A 22,365-nucleotide genomic window follows, 5' to 3' on the forward strand; every position below is an offset into this window, starting at 1 on the left:
TGTCCTATTTGGTTTTTTTTTTTTTTTTGGATTATTGCTATTATTTTTAATGCTTCAATTCGGTGGGAATTTGTCGTGTACCTATGATTAACATATTATGGCTCTTTGCAATTCCTCTCCATCAGCTTAGTTAAATGCTTCTAGGGTTTAGCTTTATTTTGTTGTTCTGATATATGTTCAGTTTAAAACTTGATTAAGAAGAATTATTTTCTTATTATGTATAAATTGATCTAGAAATTCTAGATAAATAATAATAATAATAATTACAAAAGAAATTTGGAAATGTACGTTTGAGCTACAAGTGGCTGACCTCTTATTTGTGTTTTTTCATTTTTTTTTTCCCTTGAAACAAACATTTTCTTGTTTTTCATTATCCCAAAACTGATGTGAAAATAATCTTACTATCAAAACTACACAAAAAAGAAAAAGGAAAAAAAAAGATGAAAGCAAGTACACATACGAACCTCCAAAGTACACCACATGACAGTGGGCTAGCCATTGATTTGCCCACCGAACGATCAGTGATTTGAAACAATATGTAATCTCAAGTTATTTGCAATAATCGGTTGTAAAAGAATAATTGCAAAAATTATAATAAGATATTAGTTACATTATTCAATTTGATAAAATAATGGTAAGAACTCATCCATTATAAATTGAATGACTTGAATGGTATCTGATTTTTTTATTGATATTTACATTGACATTTTAGTAACTATTTAAATATAAAATTTATTTTATATTAAGAATTTTTTATATACTAAAAAAAATTCTCATGTTTTAATTCTTGATAAAAAAATTTAATAAATTTCACCAATTAAATTAAGTTCTCGTATCAATTTTTTTTTACTAGAAAATAATTAAAAACAAGAATAATAATAATAATAAAAAGTAACTTTTGAGATATTAGGTCTACAATACAACTATAGTTAATAAATTAGAGTTCAGTCGATAATCTTACTCATTTATAATTTAGTTTGGAATAAGTTTTTTATAATTATTTTAAAAATTAATTTGATAAAATTCAAATGATTTGACTAGTCAATTCGATTAACCCAATTAAATTTAAATGAAATTTTATTGAGTTAACTCGGATATGTCTTTTTATTTTTATCTATAATGTATCATTTTAAATTTTTAAAATTAAACTTATCATTTTAAAATAACTCCAAGTTGATTTTCTAATTTAATAATTAATTCAATTAATCCATCGTTCAAGCATAAATATGGATACAGATGATTTTGTAGGGTCCATGTTTTTTAACTCCCGTGCACAAAAAGGCCACCTCTCAAAATGGTGTCAAGCTGTACTTGATTGCCTTCTCCCACCTGTCCACTCACTCTTGCACTTAGATATAGCGGCAGGCAACCCAACAAAACCACCTAACCAACCTAACCTGTTCATTAAAAAATGTCGAGAATCCCACACGAGGTCATTCACGACATTTTGCTTCAACTTCCGGTGAAATCCCTCGTCCGTTTCCGATCTCTATCAAAGCCAATTTGTTCCTTAATCGACGGCCAGGATTTCATCAATCTCCATCTAAACCATTCCATCACTGCCAAATCTAATCACAGTATCATCCTCAAAGAGTGGGATCTTTTCGCTGTTGATTTTGATGCTTTATCTGATGCGGTGGAGGTTAAACATCATCCCCTTTATTCCGGTGGTGGAACGGAGGTTATTGGTTCGGTTAATGGGTTGGTGTTTTTGAGACGTTCTGAGACAAATATTGCTGTGTATAATTTGTCTACAAGGGAGTGTAAGAAATGTTATGTTGCGGAATCTGAGATTCCACGGCGGGATTTGACAGCTGGGTATGTTTATTATGGGTTAGATTATGATTCTTATGGTGATGATTACAAAGTGGTGAGATTGGCACAGTTCGTTAGAGAAGATGGCGGCGGTGATGGTGGTGGTGGTGGTTTCGGTTGCGAGTATGAAGTTAAGGTTTATAGTTTAAAGAATGATAAGTCGAAGAAAATTGAGAGCTTGCCGATTCGGCTTAGGTTATTAAGCAAGCCCTTTTTTCATATTTTGAATAGGAGAGGGTATGGTGTTTTTGCAGGTCACGCTTTGCATTGGATTGTCCCGCAAAGGCGTGAACTTGGTATTAGAGATTGTGTTCTTGGTTTTGATATTAGGGATGATAAGTTTTTCGAATTGCCGCAGCCGGATTATGAGAACAAGGGTTTGAACTTTCAGGTTGATGTTGGGGTTCTAGAGGGGAATTTGTGTGTAATGTGTAATTATGAGCATGTTTGTGTTGATGTGTGGGTTATGAAAGCATATGGCGTGAAGGAATCTTGGTGTAAGATGTTTTCGGTTCAAGGGATTAAGTGGATTAGTGCTTTTATGTTTTTGAGACCTGTTGTAACCCATTTTTGGGTCCCCGTAAAAAAATAAAATAGATAGCCAAAGAAGGTTAGAAAAAGGACAAGAGGCAGAAGCGCTCGGAAAATGGTCAGAAAATTGGTCAAGGAGTATAAAGATACAAAGATTGGATTTTTGACAAAATATTTTTGAAGGATGAGAACCCTATTGAGAAGGAAATTTTGAATTTTGAGGAGAGAAGCCCAAATTTGGATGTTTATGGGTTTAATTGATTTTTTATTGGATTTATAGGGGATTTGATTGCAAGAAAATTGATTTTTTAAGTCAATTTGGGCTGTAAATTGAAGAAATTTAAAGTTCTGGGGCTAAATTATAATTTTTAGGATTTTATTAAGTCAAATCAGGGCTTAATTGCATAAATATTGAAGTTTAAGGGCCAATTAGGGACTTAATTGTGAAAATCCGAAACCAGGGACCAATTTGGAGAAGGCGCAAAGATAGGGGGGGCTGTTTGGAATTGTTTCAGGGGCTTAATTGAAGAAATTGGAAGTTTATTGATCAATTAAGGGCTTAATTGCATAAATCAGAGGCCAAGGACCAAAGTGAAAAACGCGGCCAACTATGGGGACGGACTGAAATTAGCAGGGACGAAATTGAATTAAACAAAGATGATTAAGGACTGATTCGAAACATGTTCTGGCGCCTTTATTTTTAAATGAAACGGCGCGTTTTATCCAAAACGACGCCGTTTCATGCATAAAAAAAAAAAAAAAAAAAAAAAGGACCGAACGGTGCCGTTTTGAACGGCACTGTTCCCCTTTCTTCTTCCTTTCCCCCGCACCTGCAACAGAAGGAAAAGCTTGGTTTTTTGAAATAAACTTCCCGCCTCTCTCTCCCTTGCATCTCCACCGAACAACCCGAAGCCCCCACACCGTGGGACCGCCGACCGAAAGCATTGGCCGACCACCGGCCGAAAGTAAAGAAACGGCACCTTGCTGTCGCGGGTGGTGGCCGACCAGCCACCCGCGAAACCCGCTCCAAGGCGCACTAACACTGGTCCCCCACACCGGTTCGGCCCCTATAAATAGAAGAGAAAACTGAAGAAAGAAAAGGGGGAGAGGACCCGAAAAAGAAAGAGAAGAACCGAAAGAGAGAGAAACCAACGAACTCAAGAAACAGTCACCGAAAACCCAAAAGTTGAGAAGCTTGCGATAGTTGAAACTGAGAGGGAACTCAAGAAGCTGAAACAGAAGGAACGAGCCGGTTGAACGACGACGAACCGTTGGAAAACAGCCGCAGCGCCGCCCTGGAGCCGCCGTCCGTGAAGCCACGACACTGCAGCTCCGCCAGCAAGCCGCCGTCTCCGCTGCGCCAGGTACACTATCCTTTTCCCCGTGCATTTTTTTCTTCCGAAGCTGAGTTCGGTTGGCCTCCTGCATGCAGAATCGTTCTGCATGCAGGAGGCGCGCGGGGGGAAAATAATTCCCCCCGTGCTGTAATTTTTTACTTCTCTGGGCCAGATGGTTCTGGCCCAGAAATATGTGGGGCGGGCCAGAAGGATTCTGGCCCAACCCGGCGGTCTGGGCCGGTGTCGGCCCAGACCCATGTAGTTTTTTTTGGGCCGAACTCGGCCCAATCCCTTTCGGGCCGAGTTCGGCCCAACGGCTTTCAAGCTGGGGCCGGCCCATTTAGTTGGACCGGCCCAGCCCAGTTAGTATATTAATATATTATATTATATTATTATATTATTATATTATGCATGTGTGTGTATATGTGTATATATATTTTTTTTTTTTTCTCAAAAAAAAATATAAAAAAAATATAAAAATTTCTGAAAAGTAAAAAAATATATTGTTGTTTTTGGTATATTTTGATTTGCAATTTTTTATACTATGGGGATGTAATTTCAGTATTTAAAAAACACCTGTTTTCGTAAAAAAAAAGAGTTTATAAAAAAAAAAAATGTTTCGTTTTCATGCATACGGCCAATACACTAGCATGTTTTGAATGTCCTTTTATATATAATAAAAAAATATTGGAAGTTTTGAAATGTGTTTTCGCATAGATTTCTTAAAACACAAAAAAATCATTTTCTTGCATTTGTGGATTTTACAACCTGTTTGTAAAACTCCAAAGGGTATTGGCCAATATTCCAAAAACTATAAAAATCTTATTTTGGGAGGAGAAGTTGTGGTTATTGTTCACCGCTAATGTTTGGATGAAGAAATCCTTAAAAGGACGAACATCCAAAATATTATCGGGAGTAATAAATCAACGCGCATGTTTGAAAGAAGCTTTGGTTGCAATCGAGAACATTTCAAAATTTTAAATTTTTTTTTTCTCCACGGTTTACGAGTCGTGAAAAGTAATTGTTTTTTTTAAGAATTGTGAAATTCTTTTATTCTCTTATCCTTGCGATTTACGAGTTGACGGGATTAGAAAACACCAACACCATAGACTATAAAGCAAACCAAACACCAAGCAGCTTACCTTAGGTAGGGCGTACTAGGGGTGCTAGTACCTTCCCTTTACGCAACCAGTCCCTTGCCTTAGAATCTCTGAAAGACCAGTTAGGGTTCCTAGTGACCAAATACTAGGTGGCGACTCCAAAGAACCAAATCCTTAGAACACCACGAAAATCGCCAGCCGATGTCGTGCCTTTATAAAATTTTTTTGTAAGGGGTGTGACAGAATGGCGACTCCACTGGGGATGTTAGGACTAAGCTTGATTTGTTTGTTTGTTTATGTTATATGTTATTGGTTTTTGTTTTCTTATGATGTTTTGTTTAAAAGCTTTAGCATATATCTTTACATTCTATCATACATGCCATAGTCATGATTCACTTTATTATTATTATTATGTTTTGGAGGGCACACACATGTAACTCTAAGTTTAAGTGGGGGACTAGCAGCTTGCCTTATGACTTGAGTCAAGGCTTAAGTTTGTGTAAACCCCAACTCTTTGCTGAGTGTTTAGACTGATAGTGATTGGTACACGTGCCATCCCACTATCTGCTGGACCTCCATATCGCCTTTACGAGGGTGATCACTGGAACAGCAAGAGACCCTCTTTTAGAGACCTAGTAATAAACCTACCCTATGTCTCACGTAAAAGAACTAGAACCTATCCTTAGGGTGTATATTCCGATATAAATCTTTTGCATCGAAACAAGACTAACCCCCCATGCATTTTGAATTGCAGGATTTGTGAACGAAATGACCATCACCAAACCTTCCATAGAGTATGGAAAGAATTCTGAACTGTCACAATTGATTGAAGGAGACTGCCTTAGAAGCGATGCTAAGAAGATGTCGCCAATCAAGAACCTGAATTGCATATTGAATGAGGTGAACAAGTTAACGACTCATTTTCAGAATGTGGATAAAGATGCATTTTTTAGGAAATACGGACGTTTGATGGAAATCGCAAAGGTAGAAGTTTTAAGCCCAGCTGTGCGAGCCTTAGTTCATTTTTGGGATCCAGAATACCGATGTTTCTCCTTTGGAAGCGTGGACTTGTGCCCCACGATTGAGGAATATGGATTGTTGACCGAGTTTCCGAATGACCTGTATCGGATTTATTCTCCTTTGAGATCCGACAAGATCATCCCTGAGCTGTCAAAACTGCTCAGAATCTCCAACTTGGAAAAGTTTCTGGAAAAGAATGGCACCGGTTTGAAATGGAGGATGCTAGAGTTGGAAAAAGAGTCAGAAGTAGAAAAAGAGAGATTGATTGCCTTAGGTATATTTGGCCTTGTGTTGTTCCCAAGTCAGACTGGTTTAGTAAGCTTGGAGGCCGCCGCTGCTTATGTGGAGTATGAGAACACACAGATCAATCCAGTGGTTGCTATCTTAGCCGAAACATTTTTGACACTTAACCATTGTAGAAAAGCTGGAAAAGGAGCAATGAGATGCTGCACGCAACTGTTGTATATTTGGATGGTGAGCCATATCGAAACAAAGAAACCTGTTTTCAATAATTTTTGGTGGTTCACTCAAAAACCCCTAAAGATTGTGGAAGAAGAAGAATGGGGAGATCTAGACAACCAGGGTTGGGTTGATAAATTGGAAGGATTACCTAATAGCGATTTTAAATGGAGAGCACCATGGGTAACAACAACGAAGGTCCTAATGAGTTGTGGACAAAGGCATTGGGTACCATTGGTGGGGATTACGGGTTATGTGAGTTATGCTCCGACTTTAGTGGTAAGACAATTCGGGGGCATACAGTTTGTTCCCAGAACTATGGGAATTGCTCAATTCTTTGGTCTGTTCAAAGATCCCATGGCAAAAGAAGTTTTGGAGATCATCAAACAAGATTGGAAGCATCTAGTGTTGGTGGAAATAGAAGGTTTGAGAGATCCAAGTGTGAGCGAAGGATATGTAAAATGGAGAGCCTCAGCTGCTTCAGCCATGCCTTGCGCTATAGAGGAGCCTATTAAGGGAAAAGAGGTTAATATTGAAGATGATTTAGCTGCTTCAGCCATGCCTCGTGTAGAAGTCAAATCTCCTCAAACCATAGAGGAACCCCTCAAAAGAAAGAGGGTTAACGGTGAATTGAGAAGGCAAGTGGACAAACTAAGGATAGAGTTGAGCAAGAGCAGAAAGGACAAGGCGACGTTGGAAGGAATGATGCTAGAAGATGATAAAAGGAGAACATTTCTAGATGAGCAAATACAGTCTAGAGATGCAAAAATAACCAAGCTTGAGTTAAAGTTGGTTGAGGAGAAGATTGCTAGGGGAAGGAGTGAGAAGGAGCTTAAAGGGTTGAGTTTGGATTGGATGCAAAGTTGTTCTGAACTTGAAGCAATGGAGATGGACTTTAGCGATTGCCAAGAAAGTGCAAAATATTACCAAGAAAAATTTGTGCAAGTGCAATTCGAACTAATGGATAGGATTAAGAGGTATAAGGATTTGAATAAGAAATATATAGAGTTGGAAAGCAAAAGGGGAGGATTCGAGGATGATAAAGCGGAGTTAGCAGCCAAGAGGAGTGAGATAAAAGTTGCAAGGATAAAGCTCGACAAAGAACGCGAAAAGTCGAAGTATTTGGACGAGAAGCTGGTAGCAACGGAAAAGCACAAGGATCGAATCGACGCCAACAACATTGCTTTGAACAGAACAAACATGTTGCTCATAGAAAAAATGACCAAAACCGATGAGCAAATGGATGAAGCTGCTGCACATGCTCGAATTATTAGAATCAATGCACGGAATGTGGGAGGAGACATCATTCGCTATCGCCGAAGCCTAGCCGAAACCGATGCCTTTTTAGGGAAGATTGAGAACCGCGGCTTTGCTTTCTTACCTTTGGCTAAGGAGTTTATGGAGGAAAGAGATTAGCATGTTGTATTTTTTTAAAAAATGTATTTTTATCCAAGCATTAATGAAAAGGGCGTTGACCCATCTTCTTATGCAAAATCTGTCTCTTGGTGAACATGATTCTAGCAAAACGACTCGAAAGGCAGAACTTCTATCAAAGCAATGTGACAAGAGAATGCTTATAATGGGATGGTTATTTTTCGTTCACAATAAAACATGCATGCATCCATCACAATCATACATTTTCTCATACATCTATGCATGCATCTCCAGATCGTGAAACATAGGTCCCACATCCAGAGTCCACCAAACCCGGTCCAGATCAAGAATGGAAAACGAAGAAAGAGCTCAGTTAGAGTCACACTACCAGACCGAGTTGGAATCCGTGAAAAATGAAGTTTCCCGGTTGACCAATCTGCTTGAGCAACTTTTAAAAGCCAAGAATGGGGAGGGAACATCTACCCAACCACCTATAGGAGCACCGTCGGCCCCTGTCCCGGGGGTATCTCAGAATATGGGGGCAGATTCAGCAACGGGGCAGCACTTTACACCTGTTATTCCCATTCAGCCCCCTCAAGCTCATATCACTGTAGATTTAACAGCCGAGGGGCCTTCCGATAATAGGTCCACGGGTTTTGTGAATGATGACAAGATATCAGCATTAGAAGAAAGGTTAAGAGCAGTCGAGGGAAATGATTGGTTTGACCCCCTACGAACGTCGGAAATATGCTTGGTACCTAACCTCACGGTACCAAAAGATTTTAGGATACCAGAGTTTATAAGGTATACTGGGTTGGAATGCCCAAACACTCACCTTCGATCTTATTGCAACAAGATGGCTGAAGTAATTCATGACGATAAGTTAATGATCTACTTTTTCCAAGACAGTCTATCGGGATCTGCGCTAAGTTGGTACATGAGGCTGGATAATGTCAAGATTAAGAAATGGAAGGATTTAGTGGAGGCTTTCCTAAAGCAATACAAGTTCAATTTGGAAATTGCTCCAGATCGAACTAGCCTCATGTCGATGGAAAAGAGAAGCCAAGAGTCAGTGAGGGCTTATGCACAAAGATGGAGGGACGAGGCCACGCACGTGCAACCCCCTTTGATAGAAACGGAGATGGTGACTTTGTTCGCCAATACATTCAAGGCACCTTACTATGAGCATTTAATGGGTAGCTCATCTCAACATTTCTATGATGTTGTACGTGTGGCGGAAAGAATCGAGCAAGGAATTAAAGCAGGGCGCATAGCAGAGCCTTTAGAGAAGAAAGGTTTTATGGGAAGGAAAAGAGAAGGGGACGTTAACAATTTGGAAGGCGGATATAAAGGCAAGAAAGTAAATTTCCACAGCCCACAAGCACCTACCTCTCAATCCCCACGCATAAACTTTAACCAATCTTTTTCACCTAACCGAACAAATAACCAACCAAACTATCAAAATCACTACCAAAGACCCCACTCAGGATACACCTCAGAACAATTGCCACCATTACCCATGCCTTTGAAGGACATGTATGCCAAACTTTTAAGCATTGGGCAAGTAGCTCCTATCCCTACACTACCGCTACAACCACCATTCCCAATTTGGTACAAGCCCGATTTGACTTGCGAGTACCACGGGGGTAATCCTGGGCATGGGATTGAAACCTGCTATGCATTCAAGAAGAGGTTATTGGAGCTTATTAAGTTAGGATGGGTATCCTTCGAAGACAAGCCCAATGTTAATTCAAACCCATTGCCTAAACATGTTCCAAACAGTGGCGGAATAGGCATGATCGAAGTGGGAAATCAATGCAAGGTGTTGAAGGTGCCGATGAAAAGGTTGTACGACATGTTAGTACAATCAGGATTTCTAGCGGTGAAGGAGGTAAGCCAATTGGAGAGGGGGGACTACTGTGAGTTCCATGGAAGAGAAGGACATCACATTGAGGATTGCACCGAGTTTTGCGAAAAGATTGCTAAAATGTTGAGGATGGGACAATTAAGGATTGAACCAATGGAGAGCAGGTGTGAAGTAAGTATGACGGAAGGTCAAGATCAGATGGCAGGAGTTTGCAGGGTTCAACAGACTGCTAATGGGCCCCCAAGGCTGATCTTGGTTAAACCGTCCTGCACAAAAGAGAATCACAATGCCATGCCGTACAATTATGGGTATGCCTCCAACGTTCGAGCTCCTCTTCCTTTGTTCCAGACGGAGATAAGTGGTTTGACCAGAAGTGGTCGTTGCTTTACGCCTGAAGAATGGAGGAAGGAAAAGGGTAAAGAAGTGGTAGATCTGGACAAAGCACCAGAAGTTAATAAGCCAGTAACGGAAGAGGAATCAAATGAATTTTTGAAGTTGATCAAGCATAGCGAATATTGCATAGTGGATCAACTAAAAAAGACTCCAGCTCGGATCTCCCTTATGTCCTTGATACTCAGCTCTGAGCCGCATCGAAATGCCTTGCAAAAGGTATTAAATGAGGCATATGTACCCCAGGACATTGAGCATAAAACTATGGAGCATTTAGTGGGGAGGATCCATGCAACTGATTACCTCTACTTCACGACTGACGAGCTTGATGCTGAAGGTACCGGACACAACAAGCCTTTATACATCACGGTTAGGTGCAAAGACTGCCTCGTAGGGAAGGTGCTCGTCGATAATGGCTCGGCCCTGAACGTATTGCCAAAGCACATTTTAGAGGAAATGCCGATTGATGAATCTCATATGAAGCCAAGTACTATGATGGCTAGAGCATATGATGGCTCACCTAGGCCAATACTTGGGACTTTAGAAGTGGAGCTATATGTGGGACCGCAGATGTTCCTAGTGACACTTCAGGTTATGGATATTCACCCTTCCTATAGTATGTTGTTGGGAAGACCTTGGATCCACGCAGCGGGGGCAGTAGCTTCATCATTACACCAATGTTTGAAGTACATCATGAATGGGATGTTAGTAACCGTCAGGGCTGAGGAGGCAATAGCCATGACAAAGAATGTGGCTGTGCCTTTCATCGAAGCGGGGGATTGCAAGGATAACAATATCCATGCTTTTGAGATCGTGAACACTGACTGGGTACCAGAAAACACCGTGTTGAGAAGACCAAGGATCTCAGAAGCAGCCAGGATGGCAAGTCTATGTTTCTTGAACCGTGGGGTCCCACGTCGATATAACCTCGCTTGCGGAATACCAGAAGGGGTTAATCCGACAAGGAAGAGAAAGGCTGATCAAAGATTTGGGCTAGGATATCAACCTAACCAAGAGGATTATCGTTGGGCTGCTGATCGGAGAAGGACAAGAAGGATGGCTAGAATTAAAGGAAGAGATCTTGAAGAAGAACAGCTGGAAATCCCTCCCCTTAGCGTATCATTCCCAAGAGCTGCATACATAGTGCAACATGATAAGGGAGCTGAAAGCCTGGGTCTAGAGTTGGCAAAAATGAGCATAAACACCTTGGAGGGAAAGGAGAAGGAAAAAGGTGATGCGAAAGAAATAGCGGGAAAAGAAGATGAAGTGCTGCCACAACTGACGATCCATACACTAGAAGAAGTCTCCGCCAAGACCTTTGTGCGCAAGTTGGCTCAAGGCGAAAAGTTCCAGAATTGGGTGACCCAAGAAGCTCCAATGGTTTTCAAAATGTAAACCAACTTTGTTTGCCTTAGAATGTTTTTGTCATTTGCTTATGCTTGCTTTATTTTCTCTAGTTGACAATCGAGGCTCATGATGTCAGCTAGATTCTATGTTTGTCATGGAGCCCACCTTTTCCCTTTGAATAAATGTGAGATCATGCACTTTTTCAAAAATTGATTATTTATATATGCATTTACACCAAGCACTTCCCGCTTTCAGGAATCCTGAAAGCGGATCTCCTACAACATCACATACATCTAGCCTCAAGAATAAATGGCCAAACTTGAACGAGCATGTAATATCTATGGAAGAAGAAGAGTGGGATGAAAGCAACATCAGTGAATTCACCAGGCTAGTAGAACAACAGGAACAGACTTGGAAGCCTGCCACCGAGGAACTCGAAACTATCAATGTGGGCAATGGTCAGCTCAGGAAAGAGTTGAAAATAGGTACCTTAATTACTTCTGAACAAAGGATAAAACTGATCACCCTATTACAAGAATATTCGGATGTCTTTGCTTGGTCATATGAAGATATGCCCGGTTTGGATACAAGTATTGTAGAACACAAGATACCGTTGGAAGAAGGGTATAAGCCAGTCAAGCAGAAACTGAGGAGGGCCCACCCGGACGTCTGGATCAAGGTCAAGGCAGAACTCGAAAAGCAATGGGATGCTGGCTTTCTAGAAGTAGTTAGATATCCGCAATGGGTATCTAACATTGTGGTGGTGCCTAAGAAGGAAGGGAAGATTAGAGTTTGTGTAGATTTTCGGAATTTGAATAGAGCTAGTCCTAAGGATGATTTTCCTCTACCACACATAGATGTTTTAGTGGATAACGCTGCCCGAAGTTCCACTTATTCCTTTATGGACGGTTTTTCAGGATACAATCAAATAAAAATGGCTCCCGAGGATAAGGCGAAAACAACTTTTATCACACCTTGGGGGACCTACTGCTACAAGGTCATGCCATTTGGGTTAAAGAATGCGGGTGCAACATATCAAAGAGCAATGGTGACTCTATTCCACGACATGATGCACAAAGAAATTGAGGTGTATGTAGATGATATGATTGCCAAGTCTAAAAAGGGACAGGATCATGTGGAAGTTTTGAGGAAGTTATTTGAGAGGTTGAGGAAGTATGAACTAAGGCTTAATCCTGCAAAATGTTCATTCGGAGTTAAGTCGGGCAAGCTGTTGGGATTTGTGGTAAGCGATAGAGGTATAGAGGTGGATCCAGACAAAGTAAGGGCCATTCAAGCTATGTCATCCCCTAAGACAGAGAAAGAAGTAAGAGGATTCTTAGGAAGGTTGAATTACATTGCTCGATTTATAGCTCAGCTAACAACAACATGCGAGCCTATATTCCGACTACTAAGGAAAAAGAACCCTGGAACCTGGAATGAGGAGTGTGAGGAGGCGTTCAATAAAATCAAGCACTATTTACAAAATCCACCTCTACTGGTGCCTCCTGTATCAGGGAAACCTCTAGTATTATATCTAACCGTAACTGAAGTAGCCATGGGATGTGTATTGGGTCAGCATGATGAAACCGGAAGGAAGGAAAGAGCTATTTATTACTTGAGTAAGAAATTCACTGAATGTGAGTCCAGATACACGGAGATAGAAAAGTTGTGTTGTGCATTGGTGTGGGCGGCAAAAAGGTTGCGACATTACATGTTATACTATACCACTTGGTTGATTTCAAAATTGGATCCCCTGAGGTATATTTGTAATAAGCCTTTTCTCTCAAGTCGAATTGCAAGGTGGCAGGTTTTATTAGCAGAATATGACATAGTGTACATGACAAGGAAAGCCGTAAAAGGGAGTGCCATTGCAGACCATCTGGCCGATAATGCTGTTGAAGATTACGAACCTTTGGATTTTGATTTCCCTGATGAAGATATATCGTCAATAGAAAAGGAAGGAGAGAAGACAGAGTGGTGGACCATGTTTTTTTGACGGGGCAGTAAATGTATATGGTAACGGGGCAGGGGCGGTAATAATCTCTCCTGATAAGAAACAATACCCAGTTTCGGTCAAACTACATTTTGAGTGCACCAACAATACAGCTGAGTACGAAGCTTGTATACTCGGTTTAGAAGCGGCATTGGAGTTAAGGATAAAGAAGATAGATGTATATGGGGATTCAATGTTGATCATCTGCCAGGTCAAAGGGGAATGGCAAACCAAAGAGGAAAAGTTGAGGCCGTACCAGGAATACCTATCTATGCTAGCAAAGGAATTTGAAGAAATTAGATTCACCCATCTAGGAAGGGAGGGGAACCATTTTGCGGATGCTTTGGCCACACTAGCTGCTATGACTACCATTGACCTCAAATGCAAGGTACAACCGGTACACATTGATATTAGAAATGATCCAGCGCACTGTTGTTTAGTCGAAGGAGAGGTGGACGGACAACCTTGGTATTACGATATCAAGAATCTTGTGCGGAATCAGGAATATCCGGTGGGAGCTTCTAAAACGGATAAGAAAACCTTGAGAAGGTTGGCTATAGACTTCTATTTAGATGGAGAGATTTTATATAAAAGATCATTTGATGGTACCCTGTTAAGGTGTTTGGATGAAGCAGATGCTAGAAAGGCATTAAGAGAGGTCCATGAGGGGATTTGCTCAACCCATGCTAGCGGGCACATGATGACAAGGAAAATCCAAAGGGCTGGTTATTTTTGGATGACACTAGAAAAAGATTGTATCAACTATGTCAGAAAATGTCACAAATGTCAAATTTACAGTGATAAGGTCAATATGCCACCAGCTCCTCTGTTTAACTTAACATCTCCATGGCCTTTCGCGATGTGGGGAATTGATGTGATTGGACCTGTAAACCCAAAAGCGAGCAATGGTCATAGATTTATCCTCGTGGCTATTGACTACTTCACAAAATGGGTAGAAGCCGGGTCATTTGCTCATGTGACACAAAAAGTGGTGAAGAAATTTATTGAGAGAGATTTGATATGTCGGTATGGTCCCCCAGAACAGATTATAACTGATAATGCCCAGAATTTCAACGGCAAGATGATAATAGAGCTCTGCACTAAATGGAAAATCAAGCATTCCAATTCTTCGCCATATAGACCAAAGATGAATGGGGCGGTAGAAGCTGCTAACAAGAATGTCAAAAAGATTGTTCAGAAGATGGTAGTCACCTATAAGGATTGGCATGAGATGTTACCATTTGCCCTTCACGCATATCGCACCGCAGTTCGAACCTCAACAGGGACTACCCCATATTCTTTGGTATACGGTATGGAGGCAGTGATGCCTTTGGAAGTGGAAATCCCATCGTTAAGAGTGTTAATAGATTCTGAGATAGAAGAGGCCGAGTGGGCCAGAGTGAGATACGAGCAATTGAACTTGATCAGTGAGAAGAGGATGGCCGCAATATGTCATCACCAACTTTACCAGAAGCGAATGGCTAAGGCGTATGATAAGAATGTTAGACCGCGTATGTTTCAAGAAGGGGATCTAGTATTGAAGAAAATATTGTCATTACCAGGAGATGATCGAAGCAAATGGGCACCAAATTATGAGGGTCCTTATGTAGTAACAAAGGCATTCTCAGGAGGAGCGTTGAAGTTAGCTAGAATGGATGGAGAAGATCTAGCTCGGCCTGTGAATTCTGACTCTGTAAAAAGATATTACGCTTGATGTAGTTCCCTAAATTAATAAAGCAAAGTTTGGCCATTGATTTCTTTCCTTTTTGTGCATTGATCTCACAACAATCTTTTTGCATTAATCCCAACAGTGCATCTCCTCACTCATTTTAAAAAGTTTAGCATCGACTGAACGAATTTCTTCTCTATATAAAAGCTCAAACTAGGATTACACCTCTACACTGGGGGCAATACAAGATGTTTTATACGGAAGCCTATAGATTTGAAAACCAAGCTAAAGCATTTGACAAAAGCAATGACATAAAAGCAAGAACAAGTCTTACATTTTGAGAAAAGGGCTACTTGAGGAAAGTCAAATACTTTTTCTCCAAGAATATGATAAGAAAAAAGGCAACACGAGAGATGAATCCGGCGTACGACTTCAAAAGCACGCTCATGTTACGAGGAAGTCTCATGAACATAGAAAAGAGGATGGGGGCCTATGTTTCAAAACCAGGTACGAATGCATGCATTGCATCTAATCATAAAGTCATTGCACGTATGTTTTTTTATCGTTACAGGAGGAGATCTTAGTGCATTCTAACGAGATTGTGGACGAAGAAAGAATTATTGAGTTGAGTCTAGAACAGAAAAAAAGAGAAGATAATATTTTTCAGACCCTGCCAACAGGAAGAACGACATCGATGGCAATTGGTAAAAGGGAATCGTCAGATGAGATTCCAAGTTGTTTGGTTAAAAGAGATCGCAAGAAGGGATCTCGTTTTTCGATGAAGATCGCCAGAAGGGACTTCATATTTCAGCTTTGAATAAAAGGGAATCGCCAGATGGGATTCCAGGTTGCTTGAGATCGCCAGAAGGGATCTCGTGTTTCACTATTGTGGAGGTCGCCAGATGGGACCTCACACTTTGTTGGCTAAAAGGAATCGCCAGATGGGATTCCAGGTTGTTTGAGATCGCCAGAAGGGATCTCGTGTTTCACTATTGTGGAGGTCGCCAGATGGGACCTCACACTTCACATTGGTTAAAAGGAGTCGCCAGATGGGATTCCAGGTTGTTTGAGATCGCCAGAAGGGATCTCGTGTTCCACTATTGTGGAGGTCGCCAGATGGGACCTCACATTTCACATTGGTTAAAAGGAGTCGCCAGATGGGATTCCAGGTTGTTTGAGATCGCCAGAAGGGATCTCGTGTTTCACTATTGTGGAGGTCGCCAGATGGGACCTCACACTTAATGTTGGTTAAAAGGAATCGCCAGATGGGATTCCAGGTTGTTTGAAATCGCCAGAAGGGGTTTCGCATTTCACTATTTTGGGAGGTCGCCGGATGGGACGTCATACTTCATGTTTGTTAATAGGAATCCCAGATGGGATTATAAGTTTGATTAAAGGAGATCGCCAGAAGGGATCTCGCATTTCGATATTTTTCAAAAAGGGGTCGCCAGAAGGGACCTCATATTTCATTTTTTTAAAGGGAATTTCCAGATGGGATTCCGATGGCCGAAGAGGATTGTTGTAAAGAAAGAGTTTCAGATCGATCCAGCTTCGACCAGATCAGTTTTCGGGAGTTTAGTTGGGACTATCTTTATAAAACTTACTGCGCAAAACCTTCGCTCCGTAAGCTCTATAAAGAGGGGGCATCTGTTGTAACCCATTTTTGGGTCCCCGTAAAAAAATAAAATAGATAGCCAAAGAAGGTTAGAAAAAGGACAAGAGGCAGAAGCGCTCGGAAAATGGTCAGAAAATTGGTCAAGGAGTATAAAGATACAAAGATTGGATTTTTGACAAAATATTTTTGAAGGATGAGAACCCTATTGAGAAGGAAATTTTGAATTTTGAGGAGAGAAGCCCAAATTTGGATGTTTATGGGTTTAATTGATTTTTTATTGGATTTATAGGGGATTTGATTGCAAGAAAATTGATTTTTTTAAGTCAATTTGGGCTGTAAATTGAAGAAATTAAAGTTCTGGGGCTAAATTATAATTTTTAGGATTTTATTAAGTCAAATCAGGGGCTTAATTGCATAAATATTGAAGTTTAAGGGCCAATTAGGGACTTAATTGTGAAAATCCGAAACCAGGGACCAATTTGGAGAAGGCGCAAAGATAGGGGGGGGCTGTTTGGAATTGTTTCAGGGGCTTAATTGAAGAAATTGGAAGTTTATTGATCAATTAAGGGCTTAATTGCATAAATCAGAGGCCAAGGACCAAAGTGAAAAACGCGGCCAACTATGGGGACGGACTGAAATTAGCAGGGACGAAATTGAATTAAACAAAGATGATTAAGGACTGATTCGAAACATGTTCTGGCGCCTTTATTTTTAAATGAAACGGCGCGTTTTATCCAAAACGACGCCGTTTCATGCATAAAAAAAAAAAAAAAAAAAAAAGGACCGAACGGTGCCGTTTTGAACGGCACTGTTCCCCTTTCTTCTTCCTTTCCCCCGCACCTGCAACAGAAGGAAAAGCTTGGTTTTTTGAAATAAACTTCCCGCCTCTCTCTCCCTTGCATCTCCACCGAACAACCCGAAGCCCCCACACCGTGGGACCGCCGACCGAAAGCATTGGCCGACCACCGGCCGAAAGTAAAGAAACGGCACCTTGCTGTCGCGGGTGGTGGCCGACCAGCCACCCGCGAAACCCGCTCCAAGGCGCACTAACACTGGTCCCCCACACCGGTTCGGCCCCTATAAATAGAAGAGAAAACTGAAGAAAGAAAAAGGGGAGAGGACCCGAAAAAGAAAGAGAAGAACCGAAAGAGAGAGAAACCAACGAACTCAAGAAACAGTCACCGAAAACCCAAAAGTTGAGAAGCTTGCGATAGTTGAAACTGAGAGGGAACTCAAGAAGCTGAAACAGAAGGAACGAGCCGGTTGAACGACGACGAACCGTTGGAAAACAGCCGCAGCGCCGCCCTGGAGCCGCCGTCCGTGAAGCCACGACACTGCAGCTCCGCCAGCAAGCCGCCGTCTCCGCTGCGCCAGGTACACTATCCTTTTCCCCGTGCATTTTTTCTTCCGAAGCTGAGTTCGGTTGGCCTCCTGCATGCAGAATCGTTCTGCATGCAGGAGGCGCGCGGGGGGAAAATAATTCCCCCCGTGCTGTAATTTTTTACTTCTCTGGGCCAGATGGTTCTGGCCCAGAAATATGTGGGGCGGGCCAGAAGGATTCTGGCCCAACCCGGCGGTCTGGGCCGGTGTCGGCCCAGACCCATGTAGTTTTTTTGGGCCGAACTCGGCCCAATCCCTTTCGGGCCGAGTTCGGCCCAACGGCTTTCAAGCTGGGGCCGGCCCATTTAGTTGGACCGGCCCAGCCCAGTTAGTATATTAATATATTATATTATATATTATTATATTATTATATTATGCATGTGTGTGTATATGTGTATATATATTTTTTTTTTTCTCAAAAAAAAATATAAAAAAATATAAAAATTTCTGAAAAGTAAAAAATATATTGTTGTTTTTGGTATATTTTGATTTGCAATTTTTTATACTATGGGGATGTAATTTCAGTATTTAAAAAAACACCTGTTTTCGTAAAAAAAAAAGAGTTTATAAAAAAAAAAATGTTTCGTTTTCATGCATACGGCCAATACACTAGCATGTTTTGAATGTCCTTTATATATATAATAAAAAAATATTGGAAGTTTTGAAAATGTGTTTTCGCATAGATTTCTTAAACACAAAAAAAATCATTTTCTTGCATTTGTGGATTTTACAACCTGTTTGTAAAACTCCAAAGGGTATTGGCCAATATTCCAAAAACTATAAAAATCTTATTTTGGGAGGAGAAGTTGTGGTTATTGTTCACCGCTAATGTTTGGATGAAGAAATCCTTAAAAGGACGAACATCCAAAATATTATCGGGAGTAATAAATCAACGCGCATGTTTGAAAGAAGCTTTGGTTGCAATCGAGAACATTTCAAAATTTTAATTTTTTTTTTTTCTCCACGGTTTACGAGTCGTGAAAAGTAATTGTTTTTTTTAAGAATTGTGAAATTCTTTTATTCTCTTATCCTTGCGATTTACGAGTTGACGGGATTAGAAAACACCAACACCATAGACTATAAAGCAAACCAAACACCAAGCAGCTTACCTTAGGTAGGGCGTACTAGGGGTGCTAGTACCTTCCCTTTACGCAACCAGTCCCTTGCCTTAGAATCTCTGAAAGACCAGTTAGGGTTCCTAGTGACCAAATACTAGGTGGCGACTCCAAAGAACCAAATCCTTAGAACACCACGAAAATCGCCAGCCGATGTCGTGCCTTTATAAAAAAATTTTGTGGGGGTGTGACAAGACCTTTGGTTTATTCGAAAGATGGTGGTAAGGTGTTATTGGAAGTGAATGGTGAGAAGCTATTTTGGTATGATTGGAAAAATAAGCATGCTAAGGTTGTAAGGGTTCGCGGTGGACCGAGGTCGTTTGGTTCTGAGATGTATGTGGAAAGCCTTATTAGGATTAATGATGGTGATCGAATTGGCTGGAAGAAGCAACAAGAGCTAGATGAGGAGGTGGAGGAGAGGAAGACAGATAGGAATAAGAGGTAAAATAGAGTGAATTTGTTGAAGCCATTTAACTTTATTGATGGTAATGAAATGGAACTCCAAGTAATGTTGATAGGTAGAATTGTTTTTTATCTCTTTTTAAGCTATAGCATGTTACCAACTTATGCTATTTGTTGTTGGGACCTTAATTTTAAATTTGGGTGTCAAGTCAATGAGAAGTCGGTCTACATTTTCAATTTGGGGGACAAGTCAATGAGAAGTCTTCTTTTTCAATTGGATGACAAGTCAACGTACAAGTCAATCCAACAGCTTATGATTGGTGAAAGATTGATTATTTATATACCCTGTGGTCATTTGCTTATTTTGATTTAGTACCTCATGTCAGTTGTTTCTCTCAGGGATGATTTCCTTTCTGTGGGGTTCAAACTGAAGTTGTAAGACCAATAGAGAAAAAGGATACAGGACAATGGCCAAAATGGAAGAAGGTAAGCTTTTTGTACGGCACACTTTAACTAATGCTTTGATTCTGTTGTCTGGTTTAAACTTTGTAAAGATCAAGGCAATTTGATTTTAAGTTTTCAGGTTTCAGAGGACTAATAGCTGCTTCCATTTTCCCAGATATTCATGCTCCTCTTATTCTATTCTCCCCTGGGCTGATACTGGAGTTATGATACATTCTAGTTTGAAGACAGAGAATGGAGAGAAGAATCCTTCATACTGAACTTACCGTGCCTTCTGTAGAGAGTACTATACAATGTTAGATTTGTTTTTAGGACATGTTGTGATCAGAATTATCAGATGCTTAATGAATGGCTCAACAGTGCAAGAAGACTTTGGAAATCATGTATAGCTTTCCCAGACAGAAAAGCAAAGCTAGTCTATTTACTTTTCAAAGTTGTAGGAAACTTGTTTTTAGGCTTGTTACTGGTAGTTTTTATTTCATTAAAAAATGTTTCTTTTTCCTAAATGTGGTCTTATAGAAATACAAAAAAAATGTATAATAAATAATAATAAAAAAAATTTACGTGTTGCATACCATTAAGTTTCTCAAAATATATAAAAATTATATCTTGTAAAAACAATAAAATAAATGATATATTTTATTTTTTTCAGCATGTGTTTTGAATTCATCAAAAAAAACTCTTAAATCACATTCAAATCACACAATGCAGCTTATATCAGGTAAAGTATGATAGAAATACTAATAGCTTTTTTAGCCATAACCAGTTTCTTACATTTTAAATTTTTGATAAAACAATTGCACTTATTCTTTTAGTAACTCTACACCAAATAAGTAGATGACAATTCTAACAATTCCTTAATGCTAATCACCCACGTGCAATAATGATAATCAAGGAGATATATTGATATAAAGTACAACAAGAGATGGTGGCCAAAAAAGAAAGGTATAAGGACCGAAGTCCAGCAGTCAAAAGAAAAATACAGAGAATTGAAGCCACGCAACTAATTTTGGCCTTTTGTTTTTGGCATTCTAACATTTTTTTTCTCACTCCCATTATTTTTTAGATTTTTTCCGAATATTTTTTATATATTTTTTTTTATTTGTATTTTCTCTTTTTTTTTTTTTTGAGAACCCAAAAATAGGTAACAACAAACATTGACAAAGATAATTTTGAAAAAAAAATATTACAAAAAAAAAAAAGAAACTGGAAAAAAACCATGTGAGGAAAAAACTATATCAATCCATAGTGTTTTGTGAGAAAAGTTACAGTGTTTTCCCCACATGATTTAGCCTTACTTGTATTTATTTGTAATTATAATTCTTAACCAGCTTAATATTAAAAAATAAAATTGACAAAGATAATTTTAGAAAAAAAATATTAAAAAAATACTATGTGGAAAAAAACACCGTAACAATCCACAATAATTTGCGAGGAAAGCTACAGTACTTCCCTCACATATTATAACTGTAATTTTTAACTAGCTCAATATTAAAAAATAAAATTGAAAAAGATAATTTTTGGAGAAAATCGTAAAAAAACAAAAAAATCATGTGGAGAAACTTTATAGTAATCAACAATGTTTAAAAAAAAAATTACAAAACTAAATTTTCAATCAACTCAATATTAAAAAAAATCAACAAACATTATTTTGGAAACTAAAAAAATATAAAATAGAAAAACCATGTGGGAAAACACCGTCGCAATCCATAGTATTTTAAAGGAAAAAAATTACAAAGTAAAATTTTTAACTAGCTCAATATTAAAAAAGTAAAATTGACAAAGATAATTTTAGAAAAAAAACAAAAAAGTGAAAAAAAAAAACAAAAAAGTGAAAAAAAAAAACAAAAAAGTAAAAAAAAAAAATGCATTGTGAATTACTGTTGTAATCCACATTGTATTGAACGTTGATGATTAGTGAATTTCTCATACCCTTTAACTTATTACTTAATCAAGGAGATATATTGATACAAAGTACAACAAGAGATTGTGTCCAAAAATTAAAGAAAGGTATGAGGAATGAAGTCTAGCAATCAAAAGAAAAATATAGTTAACCATCTAGGTGGTAGCTCAATGGTAAGAACTTGGAACTAAGAGGTTTACTCCCTTTGTGGTCTCAGGTTCGAGCCTATGGGTTGCTCATATGATGGTCACTAGAGGCTTACATAGTTTGTTAACTTCAGGGCCCGTAGGATTAGTCGAGGTGCGCGTAAGCTGGCCCGGACACTCACGTTAATCTATAATATATATATATATATATATATATATATATATATAATATATATATATATAATTAAAGCCATGCAACCAAGTCCTCGAGGTTTAGCTTGTGAATAGAGGAATTAATTTATTCTATATACTTACCTTTCATAAAGTTGTATACAGCTTGTGAATAGAGGAATTAATTTATTCTATGTACTTACCTTTAATGTGTGCATTAAACCTTTCATAAAGTTGTATATAGCTTGTGACGAGAGTAAATAATTTAT

General features: G+C 39.3%; 1 protein-coding gene across 2 annotated transcripts; it reads left to right on the forward strand.

Moving 5' to 3' along the window:
- Window positions 1–1,374: 1,374 nt before the first annotated feature.
- On the forward strand, window positions 1,375–20,178 carry LOC118032255 (F-box protein CPR1-like). 2 transcript variants are annotated; one of them, XR_012170107.1, is made up of 4 exons: window positions 1,375–2,369; window positions 19,210–19,453; window positions 19,801–19,900; window positions 20,034–20,151. XR_012170107.1 is itself a non-coding variant. In XM_073409810.1 (4 exons), the coding sequence occupies exons 1-3, from the start codon at window positions 1,412–1,414 to the stop codon at window positions 19,851–19,853; spliced, it is 1,242 nt and encodes a 413-aa protein (XP_073265911.1). In that variant the 5' UTR covers window positions 1,376–1,411; the 3' UTR covers window positions 19,854–19,900; window positions 20,034–20,178. The 2 variants fall into 2 exon arrangements, 1 of the variants encoding a protein (XP_073265911.1); XM_073409810.1 differs by having other exon boundaries at window positions 1,376–2,369; window positions 19,814–19,900; window positions 20,034–20,178.
- Window positions 20,179–22,365: the final 2,187 nt, after the last annotated feature.

The sequence above is a fragment of the Populus alba genome, chromosome 6, assembly GCF_005239225.2.
Source record: "Populus alba chromosome 6, ASM523922v2, whole genome shotgun sequence".
NCBI classification, from domain to species: domain Eukaryota; kingdom Viridiplantae; phylum Streptophyta; class Magnoliopsida; order Malpighiales; family Salicaceae; genus Populus; species Populus alba.

Excerpts from the sequence above, each read along its gene's own strand:
- LOC118032255 (XM_073409810.1), top strand. The coding sequence starts at position 1,412 with ATGTCGAGAATCCCACACGAGGTCATTCACGACATTTTGCTTCAACTT. Across the intron at positions 2,370-19,209 it reads TGCTTTTATGTTTTTGAGAC|CTTTGGTTTATTCGAAAGAT; the intron begins CTGTTGTAACCC and ends GTGTGACAAGAC. Across the intron at positions 19,454-19,813 it reads AAGACAGATAGGAATAAGAG|GGATGATTTCCTTTCTGTGG; the intron begins GTAAAATAGAGT and ends TGTTTCTCTCAG.